The sequence below is a fragment of the Artemia sp. Qi Xiang Cuo genome, chromosome 6 (genome assembly GCF_049724085.1).
Source record: "Artemia sp. Qi Xiang Cuo chromosome 6, ASM4972408v1, whole genome shotgun sequence".
Taxonomy (NCBI): Eukaryota; Metazoa; Arthropoda; class Branchiopoda; order Anostraca; family Artemiidae; genus Artemia; species Artemia sp. Qi Xiang Cuo.
The window spans coordinates 44,051,260-44,068,103 of NC_142799.1; the positions used below are offsets into that span (position 1 = coordinate 44,051,260).

General features: G+C 34.9%; 1 protein-coding gene across 1 annotated transcript in view; it reads left to right on the plus strand.

The window, feature by feature from the left end:
- Window positions 1-16,844, plus strand: part of LOC148951260 (uncharacterized) — a 191,279-nt gene that overhangs the window by 168,516 nt on the left and 5,919 nt on the right. The window contains exons 15-17 of the mRNA XM_089091043.1: window positions 10,210-10,407; window positions 14,073-14,127; window positions 15,233-15,403. Of these exons, the coding sequence (XP_088947169.1) occupies window positions 10,210-10,407; window positions 14,073-14,127; window positions 15,233-15,403 (424 nt within the window). The remainder of the gene's footprint in view (window positions 1-10,209; window positions 10,408-14,072; window positions 14,128-15,232; window positions 15,404-16,844) is intronic.

A 16,844-nucleotide genomic window follows, 5' to 3' on the forward strand; every position in this document is an offset into this window, starting at 1 on the left:
TTGAATGAAATGACTTTTTTTTGTTTATCCAAGAGGCGAATTCAAGAAAGAATTTGTTACTTACTTACTTACTTACAATTTTTTCATAGTTTCTTAAATGAAGTTTCTGCATTGTGTATTCAAGAGGTGACTTCAGGAAAGAGTTTGTTACTTGCTTACAAATTTTCATAATTTATTGAATGAAATTTCCGTATTGTATATCCAAGAGGTGAAAACAATAAAGAGTTTGTTACTTACTGGCGATTTTTTCATAATTTATTGAATGAAGTATCTGTACTGTATATCCAAGAGGTGAAATCAATAAAGAGTTTGTTACTTACTTACAAATATTTTCATAATCTCTTGAATGAAATTTCCGTATTGTGTATCCAAGAGTTGACTTCAAGAAAGAAATTGTTACTTACTGAGAATTTTTTCATAATTTCTTGAATTAAATTTCTACATCGTGTATCTAAGTCGTGAAAACAATAAAGAGTTTGTTACTTACTTATAATTTTGTCATAATTTCTTGAACAAAATGTCTTTTGTTTATCCAGCAGGTGAATTCAAGAAAGAATTTGCTACTTACTTACAATTTTTTCCATAATTTCTCTTATGAAATTTCTGTATTGTGTATCCAAGAGGTGACTTCAAAGAGTTTGTTACTTACTTACAAATTTTCATAATTTATTGAATGAAATTTCCGTATTGTATATCCAAGAGGTGAAAACAATAAAGAGTTTGTTACTTACTTGGGATTTTTTCGTAATTTATTGAATGAAGTATCTGTACTGTATATCCAAGAGGTGAAATCAATAAAGAGTTTGTTACTTACTTACAAATATTTTCATAATTTCTTGAATGAAATTTCCATATTGTGTATCCAAGAGTTGACTGCAAGAAAGAAATTGTTATTTACTTAGAATTTTTTCATAATTTCTTGAATTAAATTTCTACATCGTATATCTAAATCGTGTAAACGATTAAGAGTTTGTTACTTACTTAGAATTTTGTCATAATTTCTTTAACGAAATGTCTTTTAGTTCATCCAGCGGGTGAATTCAAGAAAGAATTTGCTACTTACTTACAATTTTTTCGTAATTTCTTTTATGAAATTTCTGTATTGTGTATCCAAGAGGAGACTTCAAGAAAGAGTTTGTTACTTACTTACTTACAATTTTTTCATAGTTTGTTAAATGAAGTTTCTGCATAGTGTATCCAAGAGGTGACTTCAGGAAAGAGTTTGTTACTTGCTTACAATTTTTTCATAATTTATTGAATGAAATATCCGCATTGTATATCCAAGAGGTGAAAACAATAAAGAGTTTGTTACTTACTTGCGATTTTTTCATAATTTATTGAATGAAGTATCTGTACTGTATATCCAAGAGGTGAAATCAATAAAGAGTTTGTTACTTACTTACAAATATTTTCATAATTTCTTGAATGAAATTTCCGTATTGTGTATCCAAGAGTTGACTTCAAGAAAGAAATTGTTACTTACTGAGAATATTTTCAAAATTTCTTGAATTAATTTTCTACATCGTGTATCTAAGTCGTGAAAACAATAATGAGTTTGTTACTTACTTAGAATTTTTTCATAGTTTCTTGAACGAAATGTCCTTTTGTTTATCCAGCAGGTGAATTCAAGAAAGAATTTGCTACTTACTTACAATTTTTTTCATAGTTTCTTAAATGAAGTTTCTGCATTGTTCATCCAGGAGGTAACATCAGAAAAGAGTTTGTTACTTGCTTACAATTTTTTTATAATTTATTAAATGAAATTTCTGCATTGTTTATCAAAGAGGTAACTTCAAGAAAGAGTTTGTTACTTACTTAGAATTGTGTCATAATTTCTGGAACGAAATGTCTTTTTGTTTATCCAGCAGGTGAATTCAAGAAAGAATTTGCTACTTACTTACAATTTTTTCATAATTTCTTTAATGAAATTTCTGCATTGTGTATCCAAGAGGTGACTTCTAGAAAGAATTTGTTACTTACATATTTACAATTTTTTCATAGTTTCTTAAATGAAGTTTTTGCATTGTGTATCCAAGATGTGACTTCAGGAAAGAGTTTGTTACTTGCTTACAATTTTTTCATAATTTATTGAATGAAATATCTGCATTGTATATCCAAGAGGTGAAAACAATAAAGAGTTTGTTACTTACTTGCGATTTTTTCATAATTTCTTGAATGAAGTATCTGTACTGTATATCCAAGAGGTGAAATCACTGCATTAAAAATATAAATTAAATTGATCATACGATCTAAATTATTTCATCAGATACGCCAGCATTCATAAATGATCCTTTTGAATTTCTGCTAACAACATAGATGGTCAAGGTAAAAGTTTGAATTAAACACTTTTAGGATATCGAATGTCCTTACTGAAAAACTAGTGCATTAAATAAATTAAATTGATCATACGACCTAAATTATTTCATCAGATACGCCCACGAAAATCTAAAAAACGTAGGTCTGAAAACCCAAACAGTTAATTAACTATTCTAATTCATGATTTCAGGCACGTCAAACCCCGAAATACTAAAGTTAACTTCTCAAATAATAAACCCCCAGGAAACAAACACTCACGAAAATCTAAAAAACCTAGGTCTGAAAACCCTAAACGGCTAAATAACTATTCTAATTCATGATTTCAGGCACGTAAAATAACAAAATACTAAGGTTAACTTCTCAAATAATAAACCCCCGGAGACAAACATACACGAAAACCTAAGAAACCTAGGTCTGAAAATCCCCATACAGCCAATTAAATATTCTAATTTATGATTTCAGGCAAGTCAAACCATGAAATACTAAAGTTAACTTCTCAAATAATAAATCCCAGGAACCTAACACCCACGAAAATCTAAAAACTAGGTCTGAAAACCCAAACAACTAATTAACTATTCTAATTCATGATTTCAGGCACGTAAAACCACAAAATACTAAAGTTAACTTCTCAAATAATAAACTCCAGGAAACAAACACCCACGAAAACCTAAAAAACCTAGGTCTGAAAATCCCCAAACAGTCAATTAAATATTCTAATTCATGATTTCAGGCAAGTCAAACCATGAAATACTAAAGTTAACTTCTCAAATAATAAATCCCAGGAACCTAACACCCATGAAAATCTAAAAAACTATGTCTGAAAACCCAAACAGCTAATTAACTATTCTAATTCATGATTTCAGGCACGTCAAATCACGCAATGCTAAAGTTAACTTCTCAAATAATAAACCTCAGGAATCTAACACCCACGATAATCTAAAAAACTAGGTCTGAAAACCCAAACAGCTAATTAACTATTCTAATTCATGATTTCAGGTAAGTCAAATCATGAAATACTAAAGTTAACTTCTCAAATAATAAACTCCAGGAAACAAACACCAACGAAAATCTAAAAAACCTATGTCTGAAAACCCTAAACAGGTAATTAACTATTCTAATTCATGATTTCAGGCACGTAAAAACACACAATACTAAAGGTAATTTCTCAAATAAAAAACCCTAGTAGTCAAACATCCATGAGAATCTAAGAATCCCACGTCTGAAGAACCAAAACAGCTAATTAAATATTCTAATTCATTATTTTAGTCAAGTCAAACTAAAAAATAATAAAGTTAACTTCTCAAAAAATAAACCCCAGGAGTCAAACACACACGAAAACCTAAAAAACCTAGGTCTGAAAATCCCCAAACAGCCAATTAAATATTCTAATTCATGATTTCAGGCACGTCAAATACGAAATACTAAAGTTAACTTCTCAAATAATAAATCCCAGGAACCTAACGCCCACGAAAATATAAAAAACTAGGTCTTAAAACCAAAACAGCTAATTAACTATTCTAATTCATGATTTCAGGCACGTAAAACCACAAAATACTAAAGTTAACTTCTCAAATAATAAACCCCAGGAGTCAAACACACACGAAAATCTAAAAAACCTAGGTCTGAAAATTCCCAAACAGCCAATTAAATATTCTAATTCATGATTTGAGGCAAGTCAAACTATGAAATACTAAAGTTAACGTATAAAATAATAAACCCCAGGAACCTAACACCCACTAAAATCTAAAAAACTATGTCTGAAAAACCAAACAGCTAATTAACTATTCTAATTCATGATTTCAGGCACGTCAAATCACGAAATACTAAAGTTAACGTCTCAAATAATAAACCCCGGGAACCAAACACGCACGAAAATGTAAAAAAAACGTAGGTCTGAAAACCCAACTTGGACTTGCAAACACCAACCCGGACATGCAAACAAAAAGAATCAGATATGTAAACAGAGAAAGACAGTTTAGGGTTTCCCCTTGAGGTAGATCCCGTTTATTTTCGATTCTGAGTATTTTTGGTTTTCCCTCCAAAATTACCCCCCCCCCTCCCATCCCCTGCCCTGAAACATGGGGGAACGAAGGGCCTCTGAGCCTTCCCCTTGAGTCAGATTCCCGTTTATTTTCGATTCTGAGTATTTTTGGTTTTCCCTCCAAAATTGACCCCCTCCCTCTCCTACCCCTCTGAAATGGAGGAACGAAGGACCTCTGAGCCTTGCCCATAAGACTGATCTCGTTTATTTTCGATTCTGAGTATTTTTGGTTTTCCCTCCAAAATTGACCCTCCCCCCCTCCCCTTCCCTCAGAAATGTGTGAACGAAGGCCCTCTGAGCCTTCCCCTTGAGGCACATCTCGTTTATTTTAGATTCTGATTATTTTTGGTTTTCCCTCCTAAATTGACCCCCCCCCTCCCCTGCCCTCAGAAATGGGGGAAAGACGGGGCTCTGAGCCTTACCCTTGAGGCAGACCACCTTTATTTTCGATTCTTAGTTTTTTTGGTTTTCCCTCCAAAATTGACTCCCCCACCCCCCTGCCCTCAGAAATGGAGGAAGGAGGGGCCTCTGTGCCTTCCCCGTGAGGCAGATTCTGTTTATTTTCGATTCTGAGTATTTTTGGATTTCCCTCCAAAATTGACTCCCCCGCTCCCCTGCCCTCAGAAATGGAGGAAGGATGGGGCCTCTGAGCCTTGCCCTTGAGGCAGGTCCCATTTATTTTCGATTCTGAGCATTTTTGGGTTTCTCTCCAAAATTGACCCTCCCCTGCCCTCAGAAATTGGGGAACGAAGGGCCTCTGAGCCTTGCCCTTGAGGCAGATCCCTTTTATTTTCGATTCTGAGCATTTTTGGTTTTCCCTCCAAAATTGACCCCCCCCCTCCCCTGCCCTCAGAAATGGAGGAAGGAGGGGCCTCTGAGCCTTCCCCTTGAGGGACATCCCATTTATTTTCGATTCTGAGTATTTTTGGTTTTCCCTCCAAAATTGGGGAACGAAGGGCCTCTGAGCCTTGCCCTTGAGGCAGATCCCATTTATTTTCGATTCTGAGCATTTTTGATTTTCCCTCTAAAATTGACACATCGGAGAGGTAAAGCTAGGTCAACTCACAATGTCATTCTATCGTCGTTAGCCGTTTTCATAGACTGATGTTGTTTCAAATTTATAAAAAATTACCTGAGTTAACAAACCCTTCGGGGTTACCTTAACTGTTAATCAGTTTAATCTTTTTTTTTCTCCACCGTCATACAATCCAATCACTAATTAGAATCATTCACACTCCTATTATTCAAAACATTAATCAATATCGTTCATAGTGTCCAATTTGCGAATCCCTTTTTGCAAAAATGTCAAATACTCACTCTCTTTGAAAAACTAAACCAGACTATTTCCACTAAACCAGACTATACCCACCAAACCAGTCCTTGCTATAGCTTCCATAGAATTCCATATGCCATGTGAGGGAGCTCTGAATCTCTTTGAAAAGGTGTAGAGACGCAAGCAAATAACGTTGAAATTGCTATACGTCTAAGCAAATCCAGAAGGCGCATACTACTCCCGGCTCAATGGTAACCAAAACTCTAAAACACGGAATTTTGATACCAATACATAGATAAAAAGAATCAAATTTTAATTCTGATTTCAAATATATAAGTTTCATCAAGTTTAATTTTACCCATCAAAAGTTACGCGCCTGAGAAAATTTGGCTGATTTTCGAAAAAAGAGGGAAAGACCCCCTAAAAATTATAGAACCTTCATGAAAATCCCACCATCAGATTCAGCGTATCAGAGAACCCTACTGTAGTGGTTTCAAGCTCTTATCTACAAAAATGTGGAATTTTCCATTTTTTGCCAGAAGAAAGATCACGGATGCGTGTTTATTTGTTTGTTTTTTGTTTTTTTTTTCTTTTTCCCAGGGGTGATCGTATCGACCCAATGGTCCTAGAATATCGTGGGAGGGCTCATTGGAACAGAAATTAAAAGTTCTAGTGCCGTTTTTAAGTGACCAAAAAAAATGGAGGGCAACTAGACCTCCTCCCACGCTCATTTTTTCCCAAAGTCACCCTATCAGAATCTTGAGATGGCCATTTTGTTCAACATGGTCGAGAATATTATAACTATGCCTTTTGGGATGACTTAATCCCTCGAATCCCCCAGGAGGAGGGCTGAAAGTTATGAACTTTACCCAATGTTATATAGTATTGGTTATTGGGACCCGGCTGAATGGTAACCGAAACTCTAGAAAACGGTATTTTGATACAAATAGATACATCAAAAGAATTGGATTTTAATGCTGATTTCAAATGTATAAGTTTCATCGAGTTTAATCCTACCCATCAAAAGTTACGCGCCAGAGAAAATTTGGCTGATTTTCGAAAAAAGGGGGAAAGACCCCCTAAAAGTTATACAACCTTAATGAAAATGACACCATCATATTCCACGTATCAGAGAACCCTACTGTAGAGGTTTCAAGCTCCTATCTACAAAAATGTGGAATTTTGCATTTTTTGCCAGAAGAAAGATCACAGATGCGTGTTTATTTATTTTTTTTTTCCCAGGGGTGATCTTATTGACCCAGTAGTCCTAGAACATCATAAGAGGGCTCAGTAAAACGGAAAATAAAAGCGCCAATACGCTTTTTAAGTGGCCAAAAAATGGAGGGAAACTAGGCCCCCTCCCACGCTCATTTTTCCCTAAGTCACCTGATCAAAATTTTGAAATATCCATCTTGTTCAGCATGGTCGAAAATATTATGAGTAAATCTCTTAGGATGACTTAATCCCCCGAAGTTCCCGGGAGGAGGGATGAAAGTTATGAACTTTACCCAATGTTAACATATAGTATTGGTTATTGGGAAGTATACAGTACAGACGTTTTCAGGGGAGATTTTTCCTGGTAGTGAGGAGGCGGGGGGGGGGGGGTCGGGCAAGGACGTACGCAAGGAGGGGGGCCTCCGGGACCGGTTTCCCCCGAAATCTCACGATTCTTTTCATTTTCCCATAATTTTCTGATTTTTCTCACAGAATAATGGGTTTGAAGGATTTCCCCCCCCCCCCCGAAACAAATTGCCCCCCCCCCTCCCCGAAACAAATTCTTGCGTACGCGCCTGGGGTGGGGGGTTATGTAGGATGATCTTTCCATGAAGGAAGTTTTCATGGGGGAAGGGACATTGCTATGAAGGGGATGCCGGACTTCCCAGCATTATTTAAAAAAAGATCATAAATTAAATATAAAAAAACAAGTTTTTCAACTGCAACAGCAGCAACATCAAAACTTTAAACGAACAGAAAATATTACATATATGATTGGGTTCACCCCCTAGTCAATACCTCACTCTTTAAGCCAGAGATTTTTTAGTTCTTTCATAAGAGCTATTTTTTCTAATTAACGGCCTTTGTGATTAAGCGGTCATTTTTAAGGAATTAGAAAAAAATTCGAACTTTCGCTTAAAGAACAAGGTATTGACTAGGGGGCGAACCCCCTAATATACGTATTAAAAATATATGAATATAGAAGTTCGTTACGTAAGTTAATTCGTAAGTTACGTATATTTATTACTAATAAAAACGTTCGTAAATAAAATTAAACAAGTTTCGAAAAAGCCATTTAACCAAATAAATGTAAATTAATATGAAAATTTTGTTTTAATTATTCATGTACTGTGAGCCAAGATCACATGTGATTTGGAAAGACAAAGCCGATGAATTCCTCACCCAAGCCCACATCCCGGTGGAAGAAGCTGCGATCCTGGCAAGCGATAGGTCAACCTGGAGGCGCCTAGTCTCATCGTTCTCTACGCCGAACCCTCGGCAGGAGCCTTAAGTCAAGTCAAGTCAAGTGAGCCAAAATCAAAACCTGCATTTATTCAAAAACGTTCAAAAATTAAATAAATAAAAACAAGTTTTTTTAACTGAAAGTAAGGAGCGACATTAAAACTTAAAACGAACAGAAATTATTCCGTATATGAAACGGGCTGTCCCCTCCTCAACGCTTTGCTCTTTACGTTAAAGTTTGACTTTCTCACAACGAGAAGCGTTGAGGAGGGGACAGCCCCTTTCATATACGAAATAATTTCTGTTCGTTTTAAGTTTTAATGTCGCTCCTTACTTTCAGTTAAAAAAACCTGTTTTTTTAATTTAATCGTTTTAAAGGATCTAAAATAAGCCTTTAGAAGCAACATTGATAAACGCCATCTTGACTGAAGTGGACCCTGTAAATTATACAATTAGAGGCGTAATTTCGTCAAACTCCAGGGGGGGGGGGTGAAGCTGGAACCAATTTTCCCAAATTGAAAGTGAAAATGACAGTGAAACTTGAAAAACGAGCCTTATAGCGCAATAAAGAAAAATATATAGGCCTACTCAAGAAAACTGACCCGTTTCTGTGGATGCTTGAATTATGGAGGCTTATCTTAACTTCGACAAGATTTTTGAAGAAAATAAATTTCAGCTAGGGGGGATTCGGATATGGGGGTACTTAGGTCTAGGAGGGGCAGTTGACCCCTCCCCCTTCCGCATAGTAAATTATCTTCCTGTACAAAATGATTTGGAAAATAGTTCTAGAGAAATATAAACTGGAAATCAATGGTTCAGAAATGAAAAGAAAAACTCATTGCACAAACCTTATTCGAAAGTCTTATCAATGATCCATGTTTTTGTGCTCTGTACTACTAAGCCTGGAGAAGCATGTTTTATTCCATTCCATCCTAGTACCAGATCAAGAATATCCCAGAAGATCTGCTGTCAAAGATTGTCAATAATTGATCCGACGATGAAGAATAAAAGCGTGTCTGAAAGGTTCTGAAGGGTATTTTAATGTTTTAACAGATGGCGGTAGCACTATGAGAGGAGTTGAATATTATATTGCAGATTCCGATTCGGCTCTTCTCCTGAATATGGGATCTATAGCATACGGTTGTCGTATTATAATATGGTTAAAATTAACTACAGCGTTATTTTAGAGATCAAGTAATTCAAAAATCCCTAAGTCAATGGACTTTCCACTCTGCATTTTCAGAAAGTAAATTTGGATATGCAACTACTGTGGAATGCTGAATGATGTTAGTAGAACAAAACGATATCGCGTGTATTACTTAGAGACTTCAGTTACAGAAAGAACGGTCTTTGAGGACCAAGCTGTCTAAGAATTCACCTGTCCTGCACTTGAAGCAAAGATCGTTCATTGACCCAACAGATCTTACCGTATCTTTAGCTGAATTTAGTTCCCTCGATTTATTCTCTGCTAGTGTTTATCCATCTTTTGTGAATAAAAATATAACTTCTTGTAATGAGGGTTCTCTACACTTTAGATTATCGTTGACTTTAGAACCAAATAACAATCGTGTTATTTGGTAACCACCATTGGTGGTTACGGTGGTTACGTAACCAATTGTATTTCCGGTGGTAATGGTAATATAATATTTAGAACAACATCTTCAAAGGAATGTAATGGTTCTAATGTTTTCTTTCTTTTGCCGTCAATGAATTACTTGAATTTATAACAGACGAATTAGTCGTGAAATTAATCATTATACACTTTGTTACTACTAGTTCAATATTGCCAATTAGTTATACCCTATCGAAGGGCTTCAAAACAACAATCTTAATTTGCCTACATATAGCCATTTCATATAATTTGAATAAATTCATAAATACTTATAATTTGGATAATGAAACATAACTTTTTAATTAGCTTGAGAAGCACCTTAATATAACAAAAAAGAAAGATGTTAAACTAATTGATAAATAAATCAACACGAATTAAATTAACATAATAATTAGGCACCTTAAAACATTAATAATACAAGCTTATTTAGATTTTTTCCTTTTGTTTGCTTATGCATTTCTTCTGTAAGATACTGTAATAATAGTTTAATTGGACAGTCTTTTACTTTAGATACCCAAGTGGCAGGTCCAGATATGCAGCCTTAAAGGAACGCCGATCTCGGCTTGCCCGCAGCAAGAGCTCCGCAGAGGTAGCTGGAGACGATAATGACGGTACCAAGGATTGTTCAGTGTCCTACGGGAAGTCTCGAGAGCCTTCTCCGGAATATAATAAGGAAGGAGAAGGGTCGAACCTAAGCAATTGGGCAAGGTATTGTCCGTTTAAACTCTTTGAATAAGATAAGACAAACTTCACCCAGTAACTATCCTTTAAATTAAGAAAAAAAGAACTAAGTCATAACGCGAAACTTAAAGAGCTAACTTAAAAAAGTAGAAACAAGAGAATTTGGAATTGCAAACCTAAAGCAAGCAGAAATTATTATGAATGAAACTGTGAGCCTTTTTACGAACATAAACTACATGGCGCCTAACTTCAAACAAAAGGCCCGTTTTTTAGCACTAAAATCTTATATCTAAGATCTTGCATCCTTCTGCAAAGATTATCGTTTTTTCAACTCATCTTTGTTCTAAGATCTTACAGCTCACTGATGTTAGCAAAAAGTATGAAGACCGCCACTGTTCTGCCATATAGAACAATGATGAGAGAACTTTGATGATCTACTCATCATTGTTCTCAGACCGCTGATCAGAGCAGAATGATGAAAGACGTTTGCATAAAAACGCAAAGGATGTAAGATCTTAGTTCAAAGATTTCACTTTTAAGCGTTTTCTGACAAAAGATATAAGATCTTAGCTCATTGATGAGTGAAAAAACAGGCCTAAACAAAGATTATCATGAATAAGAGGGCTTTAAACGCCCCTGAAACCCCTTAAAGGCTAGAATGTCATTTGCACTTGGCTGAAAACTATACAATGGTAATATTGAGAATTCTATTTAGCCAATTATTTTTTTTTGTGTAAATATGAAATATATGGATTTAAAAGGTTGAAAATAGGATATTCTTAGAACAGCAGAACTTCTTTAGTTGTCATCGAAAATCTAATGTTGAGAAATTTTACCCTAAACAATTGCGGTGATGCTTTCTCTACAAAGGGTTGAGTACTCATTGAAATGAGTTTCAAACATCTTTTATTTTGAGTTGATTTAACTTGTATATATATTAGTCGTAGTGACATTGACCAAGAAGCTTCTTTAACAATATCACTAATTGTTAATTTATAGTAAAAACCTATAGGAGGGAGAAGTCGTAGTAGGAGCAACTGTAAAATGATTCTTCTATATTGAAATGTTAGTCTCAGATAGGCTACCAGCACCCTTGGAAATTCTTAAGGCCACGTTTTGTGGATGAAGAACGACATACTACCTAAGATTGTTCTTTTTGACCATCAGCACTGGTGGTCCTCTCCCCCCAAGATTTTTTTCTGGTGCGCTTATTCCTTGTTTTTTCGGTTTTTTACTCTTTTTTAAATCAATTTGTCAATTTGGTCATTATTGCTGCCCTCGTGACATTTGGACACCGCAACCTGAGCCACAGTTTTGGCCTCTGGGGGACTGGTGCTGCTGTGAGTTGGTAGTTACAGTAGCTATGGTTATTCTGCGATTTTAAACATTTTAAATAATTAACATTTAATCTCTAAAGCTTGCCCCTTAAGCAATCCGTGACTGCTCATCAATAGAAGGAGATACAACGTGTCTATATTGTGGAATTGGAGGTTGGCACACCCTTTGCTATCCACTAATGCTGCAGGTTGTAACATTTTTTTTACTTAAATTTCAATAAGGTGTGTCATAAGTGGAGTCTTTACTCCTTATATATTGCCCACATATTTGTAATCATCAATCTGAAATGTTGTATACGCCAATTTATTGAGAAATTAAACAAAACCTTTGAAATTATTCCCTATTTTGACTTGAATTGGGAAAACTATGTTGCGATGTTAAGGATTTTTCATACATGATGACAAGGGGAGTAGCTATATCATTTTTATTTGGAGGGGGGGGGAGAGGGGTCCATATCCGGTAATTTAAGGGGCATATGTGATATATTTTTCTTCAAATTAATGGGAGGAAACTGCCCCCCTTGCCCCCCTCCAAACGACGCCCCTGATGGTGGCAGCCCCACTTTTATTTGTGATTAAATAAAAAAGAACAGGGTTTTTCAACCGAAAGTAAGGAGCAGCATTAAAACTAGAAACAAAAATAAATTATTCTGTATGTAAGAAGGGGGGTTTTACCCTCCTCAACCCCTCGCTCCCTACGCTGAATCCCCCCCCCCCTATTCTGGAGGACATTTAGAGTCTTATGACCGCTGAATATCAAATTTTTCGGCAAGTTTATGACTATTCTTGTCAAAGTCTCAAAGAGATATTTGTGTAGAGCCTGAAGGGGAAACAAAAACATGGACACAAATAGTTTAGAATATCTAGCTTAAAGGATAGCTAATGCAACCTGCTGCATGTATCATATACCAAAATGAAGCCTTACTGTTGAGTTACACTGGCTAATCCATACAGTCCTTTCTTCTCATTTGCACCCTCAAGAAACATCTTTTTTTTCGTTAGTCTTAAAATCATTGATTTGGCTGTCTCATAAAATTAAGGAAATGTGGGGTACTCATTTTGTTCTAGCCCGAATCTTATAAACTTCAGATATAATGAAAAGTTTAGCTTAAGAGGGATAATGTGAATCCCAAATTAATGTTATATTCGATTACAGTAAATGCTCTTGTCTAGCTACCGAAAGACAAACACAATTTGATGAAAGATCATTCATTTTCCCTTTTTCGATTTATTTGTCTTTCTAAATGAAAACTGTAAACATCCTACTGGGGCAGTTGATTTCTTGATGTTTGCTCTAGTCCTGTCTCTCGCTTTTTGGAAAATTAGTTCTAAGAAACTTTAAATCTAATTTATTATCCGTCACTGGAATTTACGTGATAAATATGTTTTGAACTTTAGTGCCTCTTAGCTTTAAACAAATGTGAAAAATATTCTAACTTAAATTAGTTTACGTGACTGGCTACATTTTAGATATTGTTTTATGTTGGCTTTCTTGAGAGAATATAGCATTTTTAATATATTTTCTTGAAAAATTCAACTGTAATTTAGATCGGGAGACCCCTTTTTTATATATATTTTTTTATTGCTATGTAATCAACTGATTCTCCATATTTGTTTTTGTATTTTACCGTGTTAGGATAACAATAAACATTTTAGACTGGTGATAGACTCGGTCTATTAAAGAAATAAACCTGTATTTACCTGAAGAAATAGCCCTTCAGATCAATGGTGGGTTTGCTTTCACCGTAGTCTCCAAAATAGCACTGACCTAGTAAAGAGTGATGGGTCTCCCATTGATTTTGTTTCTTGGTCACGCCGTTTATAAGGGGTGGTTTTTGAAACTTGGTAGAGGGCCCACTCGATTGGGAATTTAATGTTCTAATGCTCTTTAATAGGAATTGAATGTGATCGAAGGGCGAATCTGCCCCCTCATGTGCTCTTTTCCCCCCTGTTACTAGGTTTTATCCCCCCTCATTTCAATGGCATCAGATCAAAAGTTTCAGATTTGATCGAATAGTCTAAATATTGAATAAGTTCCAGTGACAACATGAGTAGTAAGGGTGTGCACAGTTTCAATTGCACATGAAAATATACATTGAAATTGCTGTTGTTTTCAATTAAACATGAAAATATACATTGGAATTGCGCAATATGTTATGAAGGACAAGTTTTTTTTGACATAATTTACGTGGACTAGATTTTTATTTCGTGATATACATGTCTTTTAGGGTAAATCCGTGTCAGAAAAACCGGTGCGTCTTTTTTAGCTGCCAATATATTCAATTATTTTTTTGTATATATTCAGTTTTCAGATTAGAATTTTCTACAGTTTGAATGGTTCATTCAATCTGCTAGTATCAATATTTTTGCAATCATTTACACAGATATTGAATATTCTAAGCGACTTCTGGTGACTAAAATTTTCTCATTATTATAATAAAAGTAAATCTATTTTTTTGTATAGTCATTAAGTTAGTGAAGAATTCCCATACTTACGCTTTTTTTACTGTGCTGTTAGCTCTTTTAAAAAGCTTCATATGTTAATTAAACAGTCCATGTGTTTCAATTTTAGTAAATATTCAAAAAAAAAGAGAGAGGCAGGTTCACTTTGATTTTGGGTCATTGTATATGAAAAATTAAAACAGAATTTGCATATTAGTTTCGCCAGATATGAAAGGTCGCCCCTCTCCTCAATATCTTGCTCTTTACGCTAAAGCTGTTAGCGCTTTCAAAAAAGCTTCCTATTCTAATTAAAAAGTCCCCGTTTTTTTTCTTCATCAAATTTCGGTAAATATTCAAAAACAGGGCCAGTCAGTTTCGCTATAAAAATAGTCAAATCGTTTTTCATCCTCTCCACCTGAAAAAAGGTGTTAATATTCAAACAAGACGGGTAGTTTCAACAATAAAATAATCAAATCACTACGTTCTTCTACCTGTAAAGGGATGTTTTCTCACTATCTGATTAAGAAGAGCATGTTTACAAATTTGTTGGCTAAAAATGGCTTTCTCAAAATTGAGTTATGAATTAACTTACGAATTAAATTAAATAACGAAACTTCTATATTTATATGTTTTTATCACATGTATTAAGGGGTTTACCCCCTAGTAAATACCTCGTTCTTTACGCTAAAGTTAGGATTTTGTTCAAATCAAGAACTCTTGAATCACAAAGGCCGGTTAATTAGAATAGATATCTATTTTGAAAGTGCTAAAAAGAAACAAAGAACTTTAGCGTAAAGGGGCGTGATATTGACTAGAGGGCGACCCCCTTCATATACTTAATAATTTTTTGGTTTAGGTTATGTCGGAGTCTTCCTTCTTCCTTTTTTCTGTGATTTTAAGTATTTCGCAATTTAGGTATATAAAAATTTTTAAAAGCTATGCATATAAAAAAAAAAAAACTATAATTGTCAAATTTTTGTGTTTGGTACTATGGAATTGATAGGCCCAGTGCCCTCCATTAATATTCTGAATAAGTAAAAATTGAAGTAGCTAATTAAATTGTGTCATTTTAGAATGTTGTTGATCAACCATCGCAGCAAAAACGCGCAAAATTGGATGAAACTCTGGATAAGACTGAGACGGGATTAATTGAATCATTGAATGCAAAAAGATTAACTGTAATTCGTCTCGCACCCCATTCCAAAGCAGAGAAGGAATCTGGCAACCTAGCTATGATTATCGACGTAAGTTTTAAACAGATATTCTAAAAATATTTTAATAATTTAGTAAATCGACTCCTTATATGCATGCGGTGAATAATGCTTTTTCATGATTGACATGTAAAAAATTTGCGGCACAATATAACTGAATTAGCATGCATATATTTAGGCTAATGAGATACAGGAACCTTCAGGGTGTTAAAAATTTTATAGGCCTGTATACAATTCAAAAATTACCAGTTTTATTGGAACTCAAAAATCGTCTGCGGGACATGTACTCGCGTTGTTTTACTTGTTTTAATGGATTTAAGGTATTACTAAAACCTTTATCAACATCAACTTTGATGAAAATCACCGCTACCAGTGGAATAGCAAATAAAATATATAAATATGAAATAAAATCCTGATTCATACAGCCTTGAGCATCCTCAAATTCAATGAAGAAGATTATTCTAGTTGATTTGTACACATACATGTCACGTGTGTGGAGATCTATTTATTTCTTAAATAGTGGGGGAGGGGAATTAGAAGTGTGGATCTAGATCCTGAATTTGGACCAAATTTTGAATGCAGGAAGTTCAAACTGGACCTCAACAACTCATTATGTTATTTTTATCATTATAAAACAATTTCAATTAAATACACGAGAATATTCAAAGCAAAAGAAGACATTGAACTGAAATCTAACGAGACCTTAATCTCGAAAGATCATTATTTTATTTTATAATTAAACAATTTCAATCAAATAAACGAGAATATTCAAAACATCAAAAGCCTTGGCTATTCTAATTTTAAAATGTTAACTCCAATATGTAACTAAAGAAATAATAATAAATGTTGCGTTTAATGTTCTATTAACCAAACCAATTACCGTTTAACTAGGTTTAGGTAGAGATATTATAGGTCAGAGATATTAAAATGGTAATCTCCCTCCCACCCCCGTGTGTGTGCGTGTGTGAGTGTCTGTCAGTGTGTGCGCATGTGTGTGTGTGTGTGTGTGTGTGTGTGCGAGCGGTGCATGCGCCGCGTCTACTCGTTAATTCATGAAATAATGCTTATTTCACATAAAAAATAAAACCTTTTTTCTATAGGTTAATTAATTAGCCTTTTCGACATTTTTCAATACCGTAAAAGTGTATGTCAGAGATATTAAAATGTTAATCTCCCCCCCCCCATCCCCGATGTGTGTGCGTGTGGGTGTGTGTGTGCGTATGTGTGTCTCTGTAAGTGTGTGCGCATGTGTGTGTGTGTGTTTGCGTGTGTGCGAGCGGTGCATACGCCACGTCTACTCGATAATTCATGAAATAATTATTATTTCACATAGAAAATAAAACCTTTTTTCTATAGGTAAATGAATTAGCCTTTTCGACATTTTTCAACATCGTAAAAGTGTATGTCAGAGCTGTGTGTGTGCGTGTGGGTGTGTGTGGGTGTGTGTGTGTGTGTGTTCGTGTGTGTAATTCAT